We start from the raw sequence: 15,738 nt of genomic DNA on the forward strand, positions 1-15,738 counted from the left end.
ATTTTCAGATACTATGTATGGTATACAATTTTTAAAATTGTGATTATATTTCCAGAAAATTGTAAAAGAGTAACGAAATGTAATAAGATCCAAGTTGAACTTGTAAAACAAAAATTTCGTTATATTGAATTATCAATCTATCATATAGAAACTTGATTGGGACTCAATTGAATTTTATTACATTGAAAATAGCGTTTTATTGATATGCGTTATAAATCTTATTGTAATTCATATAATTATATATAGCTATGCTTGTCGTAAGAGTATAATATGTAATAAATAATGTGTAAGCATCTTTTTGGATATCACTTCGAACATCTGTATTCTTCTTTGTTTAGGCGAAAGTAATAGATATTGGACTAATCTTTCTTTTTTGTGTGTTCCTCGTATATAATATATAATTATTTAATTACTATAAACTCTTTCATTGCGATATGTAGAGAGAAAACAGTCAACTATGTTAACCGTCGTCGGTGCAACCGGTCCTTGAATAGTTGAACGTGAGATTAAAGACTCATTGATCCGTAACGTACCCCATATTTAACGCTGTACGCGACTGTTTAACAGTCAATGCGAAATTGCACGTGATAAACAAAAGCGCAGAATCAGTTGATTCCGCATTTAAAGCGTTAAATAATGGGAAATACGAATGCGACGGACATTCTTTTGGTATCCGTTTCTTATGATTCGAGCACGCACGCACTTTATTCGCACTTTCCTTCCCCATCATTTTTCTCCTTCTCATGTTCGCGCGCAAACTCTCTCTCTCTTTCGCACGTAATTAACACACACATACTTGCTACAAACACGGGACATACACACGTTAGCAAAACGATATTGCGGTAATGTTCATCGACGATCGCTTTTTCTGTATATATATATATATTAGGTTGAACGGAAAGTTCGTTCCGTTTTTTGCAAACAGATAAAGACTGAAAAAACGATACGAACTTTCCATTCAACCCAATATATCGTCTATAGATGAGTTAACTTATTTCACAATGCTGATCTTTATGCGAAATAAATCCTCACACTCTGTAAAACTCTGGACTAATAATTATTTTTTTTATAGTAATTATAAATGATATGTAATGTTAATAAAATAATGTTTTGTTATATATGTACATTTAATACTATTACTATAATGTTTTAAAATAATTTAAGAGGACATAAACAATAAATAATTTTGGTTCTTACTTATATTGTTTTATATGTAAATAAAATATTCTCCAAATTAGAAAATTTTTTTACACTGCGCAAGCACATGTAACAACAACAAATAAGCAAATATGTGTACAATAAATATCTACACAATTTAAATACTGATGTATTTATACTGAATTGAATTTATTTAATTTATGATAACGCATAAATAAACAAGTTATACAACATCATTTCTGACATATATATTACAATGATTATTCTGGCTTCAAATTTTTATATTGCAAGGGCTAACAAACGAACATCTTATATAGTAAACACTCTATTTGTTACAGTAATATAACATGATAGTAACAAATAATATAAAACATAAGTTATCTATATAATATAAAACTATAATATATATACTATAATGTATATCTTACAATATTACTACAACAGCACTGTTACATCCAGGCCTGGAAAGATGAATCAGTGGAAGAACGTAATAAATGTTTTCTAAAAGACAGACGCTTTGCTGCATGTGTCTCAGATTGAATGAAATATTAGTATATATATTTGATTATACATTAATATTTGATTATTTAATTATACATATAAAAATATAAAATAAAAATCTGCATATAGGATTGGATATGAGCTGCATATATTCGGACTCGAATATGTATGCATTACAAAATCAAAACAGTAAATATATATAAAAGTCGTATTATCTCAACTGGCAAATTTGAACGTCCCGCGATGTTGATTTTCCTGCGATGCGACGCAGATGTGCCAACGCAAAGAACCAAAATATATATTATACGTATGTCGCATCATATTGTGCACCGTGTCCTAGAATCAGTGTTGCGAATCTCGTTTTCAAAGCCAAGAGCCCGCGCACATGTCGCATGTCGTATCGTGAAATCAAATCGTCAGCCCGAGAAGTGACAGTTACGAAAGCACGCATTACGCGAGTGATCTTATCCTGTGTACGTTGTGCACGATGAAAGGCTACAGTTGCTACGGCATTCGCGATTGCGTCGTTATCATTGAACTCGTCGTAGCTTAGCTGTGCCGTTGTTGTGATGATCCTGTGCGTATTCATACGAACTCGGTAGGTCAAAATAGCGTGAACCGACCGCGCACTTTTAAGGTTATCTTTGCTCGTGGCGGGTGGCGGGTTCCACAGCGTATACGCGCGACATCCGTTGCTACGTCTTCTCTGGTAGTGCAAGTGCGCGCATCCTATGCTCGTTTTTCACGTTTCACGTTTTACGTCCCCGTTCTTCGTGCTGCGTGTTATGTGAATTATGAGGACGGAATGCCCGCAGGCGGTAACAGTCGTTTCCGCGGTTACCCAGCGCGGATGTCCGAACGGCAACAGCTCGCGTTACTTTTACAAATGACATCTCAGGAAATGGTGTCAGGTAAGAAATAGATAAATAGAGTGAGGAAGAAAGAAAGAAAATAGACGCTGAAACTGCGCGATCGACATACGAAGAGTCCAGGGGAAGAATCAAAGTCGCTTTGTGTGTCAATTTTACAGTAGAACATTTTTAAAGTTTGCGTACTTTTTTAAATAAGGTCTGATAATAATGTTAATATGTTGTTCAGGAGCACTTGAAATAATCTTGGTTACAGTAATAACTCACCTAGTATGTAATTTTATTTTACTAGAATACTATGTTATATAGTATAAGCGCGTTAGTAGTAGCGCGCTATTTATTTTGTTGCGTGTTTGTATATACATATATGTAATACATATTAACTCTAGTTCTTCGTGTTTTCAAAACCAATTAAATTAAAATTACACATACACTCTTAATATTTGAACTGTCAAATGCATCGTTCAGCCATGACAGGCTTTTATTGATATAAAGTAATATGTATAGCGCAGCGTCGAGATAGCCAATCAGCATCGCGGACAAGAGGCAACAATACTTGCGAGTATCGATTTAATATATCTTTTTTAAAAGTGGATGGACTCGATGAGAGTTGCTCACGGCATATTATTAAAATATTACAAAGTGTTTATGTTATATAAAATATTATAAAATGCGCCATTTAATTTTTATAAATTATAATATATAAAAATCGCGATATCTCTTGCAATATTGGTTTAAACGTAAAAATGTTAAGAATTTCTTCTATATCACATGGAGTGCTACCCAGAACTCTAAATAAAAAACCGGAAATGCCAAAAAATTTACTTCTCCCATACTTACAATTAGATATATCTTTATACGACATACGAAATTTGTGATTTCAAAACGCGGAGGTCTGTTTTATTATAATTATAATTATTATATTTTCCTATAGTTTTAACCGTGTTCTTTCGAATTCGAAGGAGTTTTAATCATTAACAGCGTTAATTAATTCTTTCATGTTCATATGATTACAATGACACCTTTGAAACCGATTGCTAGTAAATTTATTGTTGAGTGCTTGCGTTCAAACTATGATACTAAAATTGATATATGTTTAATATAATAATTACATATAAAATAGTTATATAAAAATTCATAATTATATAACAGAGTATTGTCAACATATAAATCATAATGGTCAAAAAAGCTTCTATTTTTTATTTTCAAGTTTTCAAATATAAATCAAATTATTAATATTTGGAGTTTACTTTTTCAATATAACTAATATGTGAACCGAATATGTGAACAGAATATGTACACAGACTTCAGTATTGATTTTTCCAAATACACATTACGAATCAAGTAATGATATCGGTTTTAAAATTAGTTGTCATATTATATTCTCGTATCATTGTTATTCCAATTCAATCAATTCATATACCAATTTCTGTCAATTTTCAATATATATTACAATTATTTTAATCGGTTTTACATATCAATTTCGAATATACATATCGAATACTTTTTTGCATAGTCCTACAATAACAAAATAAGATCAATTAGATAGTGCACTTTTCGTTGTAGAAACAGTCTTGTGTTCGACGTGCGCGTGGGAATATTGCGCATCATGGCACAGCACTGCGGTGGGGAGAAGCAGAGAAAGGCAGTGTCTGTCTCTGTCCGAATCAAGCGTCGTCATGCGCTGCACAACATGGCCGTCAGTTCGCAAGAGGCCGCGTTCGCGTACATATCGGGCATACATTTATGTACGGAATTACTCCGGCAAATCGTCAGATGTCGCCGTATGTGCTTTAACCCGTGTTGAATTTGTCCCGCATGGCAATTTTCTCATTAGTTTTAGTGAAAATCAAAAGGAAGGTTCAATTTGTCGTATCATCGATGACATACGACCATTAGCAAAGCGGAGGAAGGGGAAGGGGAAGGGGGAGGGGGGGAGGAGTTGATGTGACATCGATCGAATGCGCGAAAACGAAGAGCCATAACACTAGCCGAATTTTGATACCAATATTGCACATGAGAATAACGACAAAGATCCATCAATCACACGTTAAAACAATCATTGATTATAGCAATATTTCCATATTCATATGCGCAATCAACTTCTGCCAATTAAATCATCAATTGATTAGACGTAGAGTCATGCAGAAAATAAAAGATTGGAGCACTCATGGAACCGCGCAATTCCTTCGATAGGATTAACAATTGTGGTGATAGCACAAAGTGATTTTACCTTCGTCGGAGCTATGGATTCATACTAAGAACCTCTTCATCGAATTATTGAGGAGAATTGTACTGAATTGTAGAAATACTCAAAACCGACATTTGTTTGAGATATTGCGCCCATACCGTTAAACTAATCGATTAAGGAGAGACGGCGTTCTAACCTTACGCTGATGCGCCATTGTGCCACGTTAAAAGTATCCGATAGATCCGCCATATCGCTCATATCGTCAACGACGCTCGGCTATTCCGTGGGAAAGACCCCCTCCCCGGAGAAACCCGGATCCTTTTTCGAATTCATTCATAGGAACAGACGTTGCAGGCACTGCTGGTTTACCTGACAAGAGTACAACAACTACTCTCGACAAACCGTGCTCTCCTTCTAAGACGTCAACAGTGACAACAGCAGCGCCGTCGAGCGAACAAGAAGAGCAGCAATTGCAGCAGCAACCGCTCTATCAATATCATACGCAGTACCAACAGCAACAGCAGCAACGCGCAGGCGGAAATACTGCAGCCGCTGCATCGCACGTTGCTGAGGACAGTGGAGCCTCCTGTGAGATGCGGAGGACACCACCACAAAATAAAGGTAAAAAAATTCCTTTCTTTTTCTCAAAAAACTAGAAATTTGTTCGCTTTATTTTTACTGTCTGCATAAAAAATGAAATCTTTACATATAAAGCAACAAAATGAAAAGAATAAAATATACAAATAACGATTAACACAAAAATTAAAATTGATAGAACAGGCTCCGAAATATTAACAATTTAGAACTAATTAGAATAGGCAATTAGGAGCCAGCGCAGTGTATAGGGCGCAATTGATTTTATTAAAGAGAGAAAAACATATATAATAAAATTAGCGAACGTTTCGGTCTTTTTTTGAGACCATCCTTAGCGCAGACAAAAATAAGAAATATCAATTTACATAGTGTTAAATAAAATTAGACATTAAAATGCTCTATTGGCCTGCATCTTAATTCAGTACTGTAAATATGTGGAATTTATTTACATTAAAGGTGCCTCTTGTAAATTTTATAACTGATGTTATTTTATGTAACGTGAACAAACATATTAAAATTACATCAAGTTAGTTTACAGAATATAATTTCCTAATTAAGAAACATAGTAATGTTTCGATATTAAGTACACATGATCTCATTAATACTTTAATATTTAAATTTACATGTACATATTAGAGCATATGTGATAAATACTTATATCCCCCAATATGTAAAATTCATATGTTAAGTATTGATAACTTTTTATATGCATACATAAAAACATTGCTAGGCTCGCTATAACTGCATATATGTGCATCTATGTTCATGTTAAAAAAATATGTGTTTTCATAAAGATAAAAAAAATGCCAAACCTGCCTGTTTGAAATGTTATTCCACAAAGAAGTATGTTACTATTATGTATATATATTTTACGTTAAAAAATTTCAAAAAATGGTAAAAGAAGGCGTTACGTTTACGCGATTTTTCAAAAAAGAAACTGTTATACAAAAAATATTATTTTATTGTACATTTTATTAATTAAACTTTTATTGCTTTTTCTACAATAGATTGTAATCTCAAATAGATTGTAATATTTGTTATATTACCAAATAACAGATATTATTTCTATGTTATATGTATAATAGTATGCTTTACGATGCATTTAAGTAAAGCGGCACACAAAACTTTTCTTTATATATATTATATATATGTTTAGATTTTACATGTTTTAATCTTAAGGAAGGAAATTAGAAAAAAGACCCTAATCCTAAAGGATGGATGTTGGAGTATTTCGAAAATGTTGAATGTGATATGGATTTAGCGGTTTTTCGATTCTGATTTTTGCGACTGCAGGAGAGAACTTCTTTGTATTTGAAACAGCGGACATCTTCATAGAATATGATTAATGGCCAGGAACTGGGATCTGCAGAACGATCTATGTCGTAATGAACTAAACTCGAATTTAGATTATAATGATTGCTTCTAATCCTGTGTTGGACATTTCTTCTCTGCTAAGGCCTAATTTATGAAACCAGGTTTTATTAAACGAAGAGTAGTAGAGATTAAAATATTACTCTCCTTTGAAAATATAATAAAATGAAAAAATAAAATAAATATGAAATGCGGATAGGGATGATATATGCGAGTACGAAATACACGGATGCGAATACGAAATACAAATGCGGATATGGATGCGATTGCGTAATGCAGGTGCAAATGCAAATACGAGTACGGATACGTTCACGCACGTATGCATGGTATGACAAACGCGCAATAGCGCCGAATAGCGGCATAAAAGTGAATCTGGACAAAACTCGGCGTTTTGCTAAGAGCAAAACAACGACGACGATAATACTACCGCACGAATCGATAATAATAGCACACGATACAAAAACGAGCGATGATTAATTAAAAATATTGCACTATACATATAACATACTGGAAAGCGCATGAATGAAGATTTTACTCAATGACCTCGAGCTGAGAAATATTGTTGCTAAGAGGCGATGCTGTTTCTATTTCTATATTGGAGAAATAGAGAGCGAAATAGAATGTTTCTAGAGACAGTACATATTAAAGAGACAAAGAGAGCGCCATCCGTTAAAGACCGACTATTTTTATGATGGCTCTCCTCTCTCTTCCAGTATGTTATATTTTACATGAAAATTTTAACATTAAGATTTTAACACGTCTCTGCTTTCAGTACACATAAAGCACTAATAGACACTTATGTAATTGAGGCCTAAGCCTAAGGTATCGATCAAGCCTATTAACAAAGACGGGGCGATATAGTCACTCAAGCACGATTATTCTCGACAATAAGGGCCAATTTCAAGTCCAGTTAGATAAACCAACGGTTAAAATTAACAGGATGGCCAACAGAAAATAGAGGTTAAGGAAAATCAAGCATTCATGTCATTTCAGTTAACCACCCCGTTAATTTTAATCGTCAGTTTATCTAACCGGACTTGGTGAAATTGGTCCTTAATTGACTATATGACTTGGCGCATATTTTACAATTGGACTTAATTATTTCATAGTTGTGTGTGTCGCCGTCGCGTTAGCCCCGATATTTGAATTGAAGGTGAACTTTGGAGAAATCTACTTTCTAGCCTTAGCTGGCGAGGACGAGAAGGAATGAGATAATACAAAGATGCAAATAGCATGCAAGAAGAAGAGGGCATCAGATAAGGAGAGGGAAGGCAAATCGACGAAGGAGAAAGAATAAGTAGAGGAGGAAGAACCAGGGAGGGGAATGCTGACTGGCAAGTACGTGGGACCCGTTTGGCTGCGTCCATCGACACCAGTAGGGTGATCGTATCTCCAGAAGAGGTCTAAACTCAACGACAGTGAAACAATACATCTTGCAATGGCAAGCATACATGTTTAACACCTAACGATCGCCGATTGCGTATTACGGAATCTGCTACGATCGAACATTGACTCGTCGATAGGCGATTATATGTGATATTGATTAATTTTTTGAGGCTTATTGTTAGTCACGTATGTTTTCGATGCTCAGTGTAATCGGATATTACGCGACTTGGAATTATTCGCGTTATTGAAGATGGACGAGTAATTATGCGAAAAATGAATTAAAGTTCAAGCCGCACACAAATCATGCTAGATAATGGCATTACACGATCCGGACACCGCGGATAGGATTTACAATATTCATCAACAATTAAGAGTGCAATCTTAGTGAGTTCTACAACGACTATATACATATATAATTAATGTATTATATAAGTATATATATATATATACATTAATTATATATAAATCATCGAATATCCAAAATTCTTTTAAAAAAAATTAATATCATGTTTTTTTGTTCCAACATTTTTTACTTTATTTTTTGTATTTTCTGTTTTATATATACATATTTTAAATTTTGCATCAAAATAAAAATAAAGTACCTAACATTATTTCTATATCTAGCCATAACAATTAAAACATGACGAGATTGGCGTAAGATTTTTTCGTGATTATTGGAAATAAACTTGGCACTATTTCAGGAATTAATTGTACACTTATAGATGACAATTAGATGCAATGCAATTCGATGCCTTTAGCATACGAAAGAAACTTATCCGCGACATATATTTCTTCTGGACGGTATCTCTGATACCTCTAGCTTAAATGATATGCTAATCTTTTGTTGTATTTTTATATTGTTAATATTGTAAGAGAAAACAACGCGTGTATGTGTGTGATGTTATGAAGCGATATCTCATTCGACTTTTATTCTTATTATAGCACATTTTATTATTTCGCTGATTGATAGTTTATAAACGATATATTATTTTGCTATTATTAATAATAACTATCAGTTTTGATAAAAAAAACTATTATATATTTTGATTTTGATAATGGCTTGTTAACTGTGTTCATGCTTTAAGACATACTCAATCAATGCATTAATATAAAAAATTATTTAAGAGAGGAAACTAGTGTAACGGTTAAAAAAAAAGGCCATTTTTAAGGATTTTTTTTCTGGCTCTTTTTTTTCCAAATCACTTTATTAACATCACGAAGTACATAATTTGAACTACTTTTTGTGAAATTTTCGTTAAAAAATATTAATATTTATAGCTACAATAGCCAATAGTGTGAACCACCTTAAAAAAAAATATGTAAGATGAGCGTATGCGTAGCGAGCCAACGGAAGCTCTGAAACAAAACAAAAACAAGTATTTTCTTAAAATATGAGACAATAAATTGAAAAATCGGTGAAAAATCGACCTGTTTTTTAACGTTACAAAAAAAAAAAAAAAAAAACGGAAATTTTGTACGTGCAAGTTTATATTTTCTAAGAACAACAACAATCAGTCTCTAATTAAACATAATGTTCACTTTTCACAGTATGTCTACAAAAAATAAAGAAAAAATAACGTTTTGTTCTCTCTGCAGTCGATAGATCGGGAACTGGGCAGTCTGGAAGCTCGCCGAGGGTGACGCTTCGACTTAACCAGGTGCGAGGAGCAAGGGATGAAAAGAAAGGGGCATCAAATTCCCGTCAGGGCATCATGAGTACACAAGTATATATACCAACATTTGTATACGTATAAGTTGATTCTATTGCGATGAATAATGTAAAAAAAATCAGTTTCAAGAAAAGTAATGCAATCTTGCAATATTCATATTAATCGTTAATTGCTGCCTATATTTAATCAGCGCATACACTGACATAATTTTTTTTACATAAATAAGTACAATATATAAATTTTAGAGATGTTGTTGAAACGTTGCCTGAAATTTTTATTAGCTTCAGTTGTTAAATAAATAGAAGAGTTATTTAAAAGTATTAATTATTATACGTTGTATAATTATAAGCATACATTAGAAATTGCAAAGATTATTTGATTTTTTTGAATTTTCTTAATGCTATATATGAAATATTATCGATTTCATGAAATTGCAACTTTTATAATTAGAAATTTGCAAAGTAGGAAGAATATAGAGCTCCCCCCTTTCTTTCCGCGCTTTTATGTTTCATCTTCGATAAGTATTTAATGTTTAATAATTTAATAAGAACATACTTTTGAAATTTGATTTGCCCCCGCATATTAGTTTCTATATGATTTATTTTTAATAAAAAAATTTATTGATAAATAATGCAGGGTCAAAGCTCCATGGAGACTTCATCGAAGACATCAGCCAATACGTCGTCGGCAAGCGGAAATGCAATTTCGGGTACTAGCACATCTGGCAATGCATCATCTACCGATAGCGGTGACATATACGAGTTTAAAAGCTCGAAAGAGCCGACACCGGTGAGAGGCGCAAGCTCGTCTCCGAATCCTAATCCGGACAAAGATAAGGATGGTGGCAGTAAGTCTTCGAATGGCCAAAGTAACCATGGTGATGATAATAATGCATCCACTGCTAATGGTTTGTCAATATCTGTAAATGAAGCGATAACGACACCATTGACTTCCGATGAAGTTTCAACCGCTTCGATGTCGCCATCATCGAAACGTACCTTCGAGGGCGATAACGCGGAGGAGCAGGATGAGGAAAATCGTCGGAAGAAACGAAAAGATTCCGAAAACGCGAAAGAGACTGCAAAGAATAACACATTGGGAAGACAAAATATCAATAGGAACGCTGTTGGTGGTGGAGAAAAAGTAAGAATTGATATTATTTGGTAGCATATTCTCTTTCTATGGCGATATACATATATCTTATAATAATTATATAATAACAATATATATAATTGCTTGCAGTGTGTTAAATCAGGTAAACCAGGATCTGGAGTGACGTCCGGTAAAGGAAGTCAAAATACCAGTTCCATCAATGCAGACAGAAAGAGTCCTAATAGTTCCTCAATGGCCAGTAGTCCAAAACCTTCGAATACTTCTAGTTCGACAAATATAAAAACTGGTATTCCAGCGCTTGAATCCGATGGCGAAGAGGATCGATCAAAGTGCTCCGATTCTAATATTGCTCCTAAAGTACCGCCTCTAAAGATAGTTATCCCACAAAGTACGGCTTCGGAACAGGAGCAAGGCAATAGAAACGGTAAAAACATTGCAAATAGAAGTCATCAATTACCCTATGTAGTTGCTAGTTCGAACAGCAACGATTCAACTGAGAAAGATCAAAATCAGTCGGCTAGCGGTACAACTAGTCCTACAGAAAGTACTAATACAAAAGGGGAAGATAAGAAGGACTTTGCTGCAACTTTACACGGAGAAGAAAGATCAACACATCATCAAAGAGTATTGAGAAGTTCACACAGGTAAAAAAAAAGCTATATTGCTACCCTAATTCCTCAAATATAGAGAAAGGGGCTTTTGAAATTATCACCTTGTATACATATCATTGCAATATACTATTTTTTTAAATTGTAAAAAGTAAAATACTTTATTGCAATTTTCAAATATTATAATTTATAAATATATTTAATTTGTTTATAAAATTACTTATAAATTTGTACTGTAAAATTTGCATGTATTTTTCTGAATATAAAGTGATATACTTTTTTATTTATACAATTTTAATGTTAGAAATATCATATACTAGATTATATTCACTGGAATAGAACAGATGTATATGTAATCAATACATAATAACATAGCAAATTATAGTTGTAAATGGTTATTTACTTATAGATGGTTACAATTTTCACAATCATATTATTACAGAACGGGAAATGGTAGTAATGGTTCCACAGCATCGAAAGAAACCACTCCTTCGTCAGGTAATGGAAATTATTCCAACTCGTCGCCATTACCAATTAATACTTCCATAGATCGTTCGAATAACTCTTCACCGCAACAAAGACATCACTCGCCAACGCCTGAAATGATCGGATCCGATGTTAATAAGGCTACTTCGTCGGAATCGACAAATACAGGGACCGTCTCGAAGTCTAATACAACCGTGGAAAAGTCGGATAAAAATATGGATGGTCCCGGGAAAAATCAAAAGGATAATGGTACAGAAAATTTGGAGAACATTTCGGTGACTACTTCCTCTACGATGTCTAATGCCAGTACACCAGCACCACCTGTAGAACTTCATCCTAGGAAGAGAAAAATGAAACCTAACAAAGAAGCACAACAAGCAGCTACAGCTGCTGCCAGCGAAGCAGCTGAAGCAATTAATACGGGACCAGAAATTCATCCGCACGATCAACCAATCACTAATTGTTATCAATTATTTCTTAATATTAGAAAGCAGGTAAAAAATCATTTAAATTTTTAATGCAAACTTTTATCGAACTAATTCAATATTCTATGCCTTTTTATGTTTTTCTTAGAGTTATCTGTAATTATTTAAATTGGCTTCAGAAAAGACAGTCAAACTTCTCTATTCTTTATACATATATTTCTATTTCTTATTCTTGACTAGCTAAAGTTCCGTAAATTAAATTTTTTTCTTTTTATTACTCTTCCATTTCTACACATTTACCACTTGACTATGCATACATAGAATGAAATCATGTGCATAATATCATAATTTATCTTTCACTCATTTTTTTTTTTTGGTGGCATGTACATTTTCATTTTATATATATATATATATATCACTATTAGAATATGAATAGCGAAAGAAAGAAAAAATAAAGAAACTGCTCAATCCTAATATATAAAAAATATAAAGTTTAGTACACAAATTTTTTGTATGTTTTACAGATTGAAAGAAGACGAAAAAGCTTATTTCCTGTTCAACCAAAACCTCCTCAAGGTTTTAAGGATTATTTGATGAATCGCTGTACATATGTATTAGCTAGTAATGCAAAAGAGCCAAATGTTAACCCACCAGCTGGTTTGAATGGAGCTATGAAAGATTTGTATGTTGAACAAGAAAAGGAGCGATATCGTCTAAGAATGCAACATGTGGTTGAAAAAGAGAAATTAGTTTTATCAGTGGAGCAGGAAATCCTTAGAGTTCACGGTAGAGCGGCTAGAGCGCTCGCTAATCAGTCTCTTCCCTTTTCTGTTTGTACGATTCTTAAAGACGAAGAGGTTTATAACGTCATTACTCCCGAACAAGAAGAAAAAGATAGAAATGCAAGAAGTAGATACAATGGTAGATTATTCTTAAGTTGGCTTCAAGATGTGGATGACAAATGGGAAAAAATTAAGGTAAAGAATTGAATATCCTGATAGAAATATTTTATGGAAATTATAATGAAATCATATACTGAAATAGTACTTAATCATATACTGAAATCTCAATTGATGTATTACTAACCCTTCCTTCATTCCTCTTTCTCTCATCGTTTCACATAACCTGGTCATAGCACGGCCATCGAAAGCCTACCCCGAGTCCTACTTCTCCCTCTACATGCATCTCTCTTAGTTCTATTCCTCCTCCTTCTCCACCTCTCTTAGATGATTCGGGTAGTCTGGCCTTCATCAGCCCTTTCAGAGCCATCTTATCTGCTTTGCCAGTAACTATGCTGGATTCCCTTCTTTATTTCCAAGTCTTGTAACATTCCAAAAGGTAAAACTTTTCCCTCTCTTCTATCTTCCGCTGTCCCAAAACGGAAACCAAATAAACTCTAGTGTATATACTTTATTTTTATTCTTATTTCTGTTTGTGTGTGTTAATTTCAGGAAGGCATGCTGCTGAGGCATCATAATGAAGCAGAGTCATTGCACGCTGTTCAACAAATGCATTGGGAATGGAAATTGAAAGAAGTTGGGCTCTGTGAATCCAAAATGACTCCTCAGATAGAAGATGTTCATGTTCCAATGGTACATGTTTCAGACGACTTCGATTTGTTACCAACAAATTAGTGTACAATATCCATACAATTTGAACTGGAGTATTCAACATTTTTCATGTCTTTGAAATAGATTTCAAAGATAATGGTTTTAATCTGTGATTTTTCTATCAATGTATGCACTGTAAACCATAATGACACAACAAAATGCGAACACATATTGTAATGCTACAATATTGTGATTGAAAAACATTTCTTCAAAAAATGGATAAATTATTAGATCATTGCACTATTGTCAAATCTAGATTCTGATTGGAAAAAAAAAAAAAAAAAAAAATTTGAGACTAAAATTAGAATGATTGAAAATTTTATTAAATAGACCGCATATAGCTTTATATTTGCAATTGTTTAACTTTTGACAATATCAGTGAGATTAGATTACACCATGCCAAAAAATTAGGAGAATACTCTTTCGTTTTATATAGTGAGACAATTAAAATAAAATAACATCAATTCATTTGTATGAAATAAATATTCATGTGCCTTGAATTTTTCATTAAATTAGGAGTAGTCGAAATATTTATAGATTTGTAGTGGTCATTCATATTATCTTTGACAATGCGGCTTTGCTACATGCTTTTAAGGCTCAGCTATGAAGACTGAAAGTCTGAGATTATACAATAGCTGTAAACTATAAATAAACTTATTATTTTGATTTTACCACTAACAATAAGAGAGAATTATATTATAATTGTGATATTTGTGTAATCAGCTTGGTGTGCAATATGCATAGAATTTTTTAAAAAGAGGCCAAAATAATTTGTCACTTGATAAATAATTTGTAGCTGGCCGCATATTAAAATGCACTTTGCTAAAAAATCTGTATTTTATTTATTATAAATATTCAAGAGTCAAATTACAAAATCCAGTTTTGTACCACACTCCTTTGTAAAAAATATATCGAAAAAGTTTCAAAAAAATAACAGAGAAAACCTAATTTTTCTGACGCAAAATACGAAAATGATATGTCATTAGATCTGTAATAAAGGGCAATTAACTAAATACAGATCATTGAAAAATTTCCATAGTATTATACTAATCGCTTGACAGAAAGAGATAATTACACTATCTCTTGTACAGTATGTAGATATAGCATTGTGCAGGTACAAACCAATATATACAGATGTAATCGCTAGAAGCAGAGAGGACTGAGAATCGTCACGCCACCGTTTTTCGTACGACGTTTTTTTCCATTATATACGAAAAAAGCCTACAGGTAGGCTTTTTCTTTAATCTTCAGCACTGCTCGTTATTTTATTAGATTAACCGGCAGTCAAATTTGTTTTCTTGCAACAAAGGAGACATATCAACTCGTTACTTTTCCATTTGTAGCAAAGTAATACTTGTTATAATTTCACGCGCTATTGGTTGCACTAATTCAGTCGTTTACAAAAATATAATTAAATACTCGCGCTTCTCTAGAGTCTAAACATCAAACAGCCACAAACAGCGAACATCGAATAGATTAGATTGCATTCGAAAATCTTTATTCATTCGAAGATATTCACCAGGTAGATTAGCGTTTGATTGACCAATCAGGACAAAGAAATACTCTGCTGCTTTGATTAATCTGATTGGTTAATCAAAAGTTACTATACGCGAAGAGCGTATAGTATTTACAGACATATCTTTCAAATTACTTCCTCTGTGGCTATATGAGAAATAAATAATTATATGGAAGTGCTTCTTCTAGTATGCATTGTGTTCATGTTCAATGTGATTATGTAAATATTTACATGTTATTA

General features: G+C 33.2%; 1 protein-coding gene across 5 annotated transcripts; it reads left to right on the plus strand.

The window, feature by feature from the left end:
- Window positions 1-1,565: 1,565 nt before the first annotated feature.
- On the plus strand, window positions 1,566-14,805 carry LOC115238132 (ankyrin repeat domain-containing protein 12). 5 transcript variants are annotated; one of them, XM_029811701.1, is made up of 9 exons: window positions 1,567-2,570; window positions 5,065-5,340; window positions 9,667-9,794; window positions 10,377-10,587; window positions 10,672-10,883; window positions 10,983-11,497; window positions 11,904-12,441; window positions 12,897-13,349; window positions 13,824-14,805. In XM_029811701.1, exons 1-9 carry the CDS (start codon window positions 2,465-2,467, stop codon window positions 14,004-14,006), a joined length of 2,622 nt encoding a protein of 873 aa, XP_029667561.1. In that variant the 5' UTR covers window positions 1,567-2,464; the 3' UTR covers window positions 14,007-14,805. The 5 variants fall into 5 exon arrangements, with proteins under 5 accessions (XP_029667559.1, XP_029667561.1, XP_029667560.1 ...); XM_029811699.1 differs by having other exon boundaries at window positions 1,566-2,570; window positions 10,377-10,883; XM_029811700.1 differs by having other exon boundaries at window positions 5,074-5,340; window positions 10,377-10,883.
- The last annotated feature ends 933 nt before the right edge of the window (window positions 14,806-15,738 follow it).

The sequence above is a fragment of the Formica exsecta genome, unplaced genomic scaffold (genome assembly GCF_003651465.1).
Source record: "Formica exsecta isolate Colony F162 unplaced genomic scaffold, ASM365146v1 scaffold32, whole genome shotgun sequence".
Classification (NCBI taxonomy): Eukaryota; Metazoa; Arthropoda; class Insecta; order Hymenoptera; family Formicidae; genus Formica; species Formica exsecta.

Excerpts from the sequence above, each read along its gene's own strand:
- LOC115238132 (XM_029811699.1), top strand. The coding sequence starts at position 2,465 with ATGCCCGCAGGCGGTAACAGTCGTTTCCGCGGTTACCCAGCGCGGATG. Across the intron at positions 2,571-5,064 it reads ATCTCAGGAAATGGTGTCAG|ACGTTGCAGGCACTGCTGGT; the intron begins GTAAGAAATAGA and ends TCATAGGAACAG. Across the intron at positions 13,350-13,823 it reads ACAAATGGGAAAAAATTAAG|GAAGGCATGCTGCTGAGGCA; the intron begins GTAAAGAATTGA and ends TGTTAATTTCAG.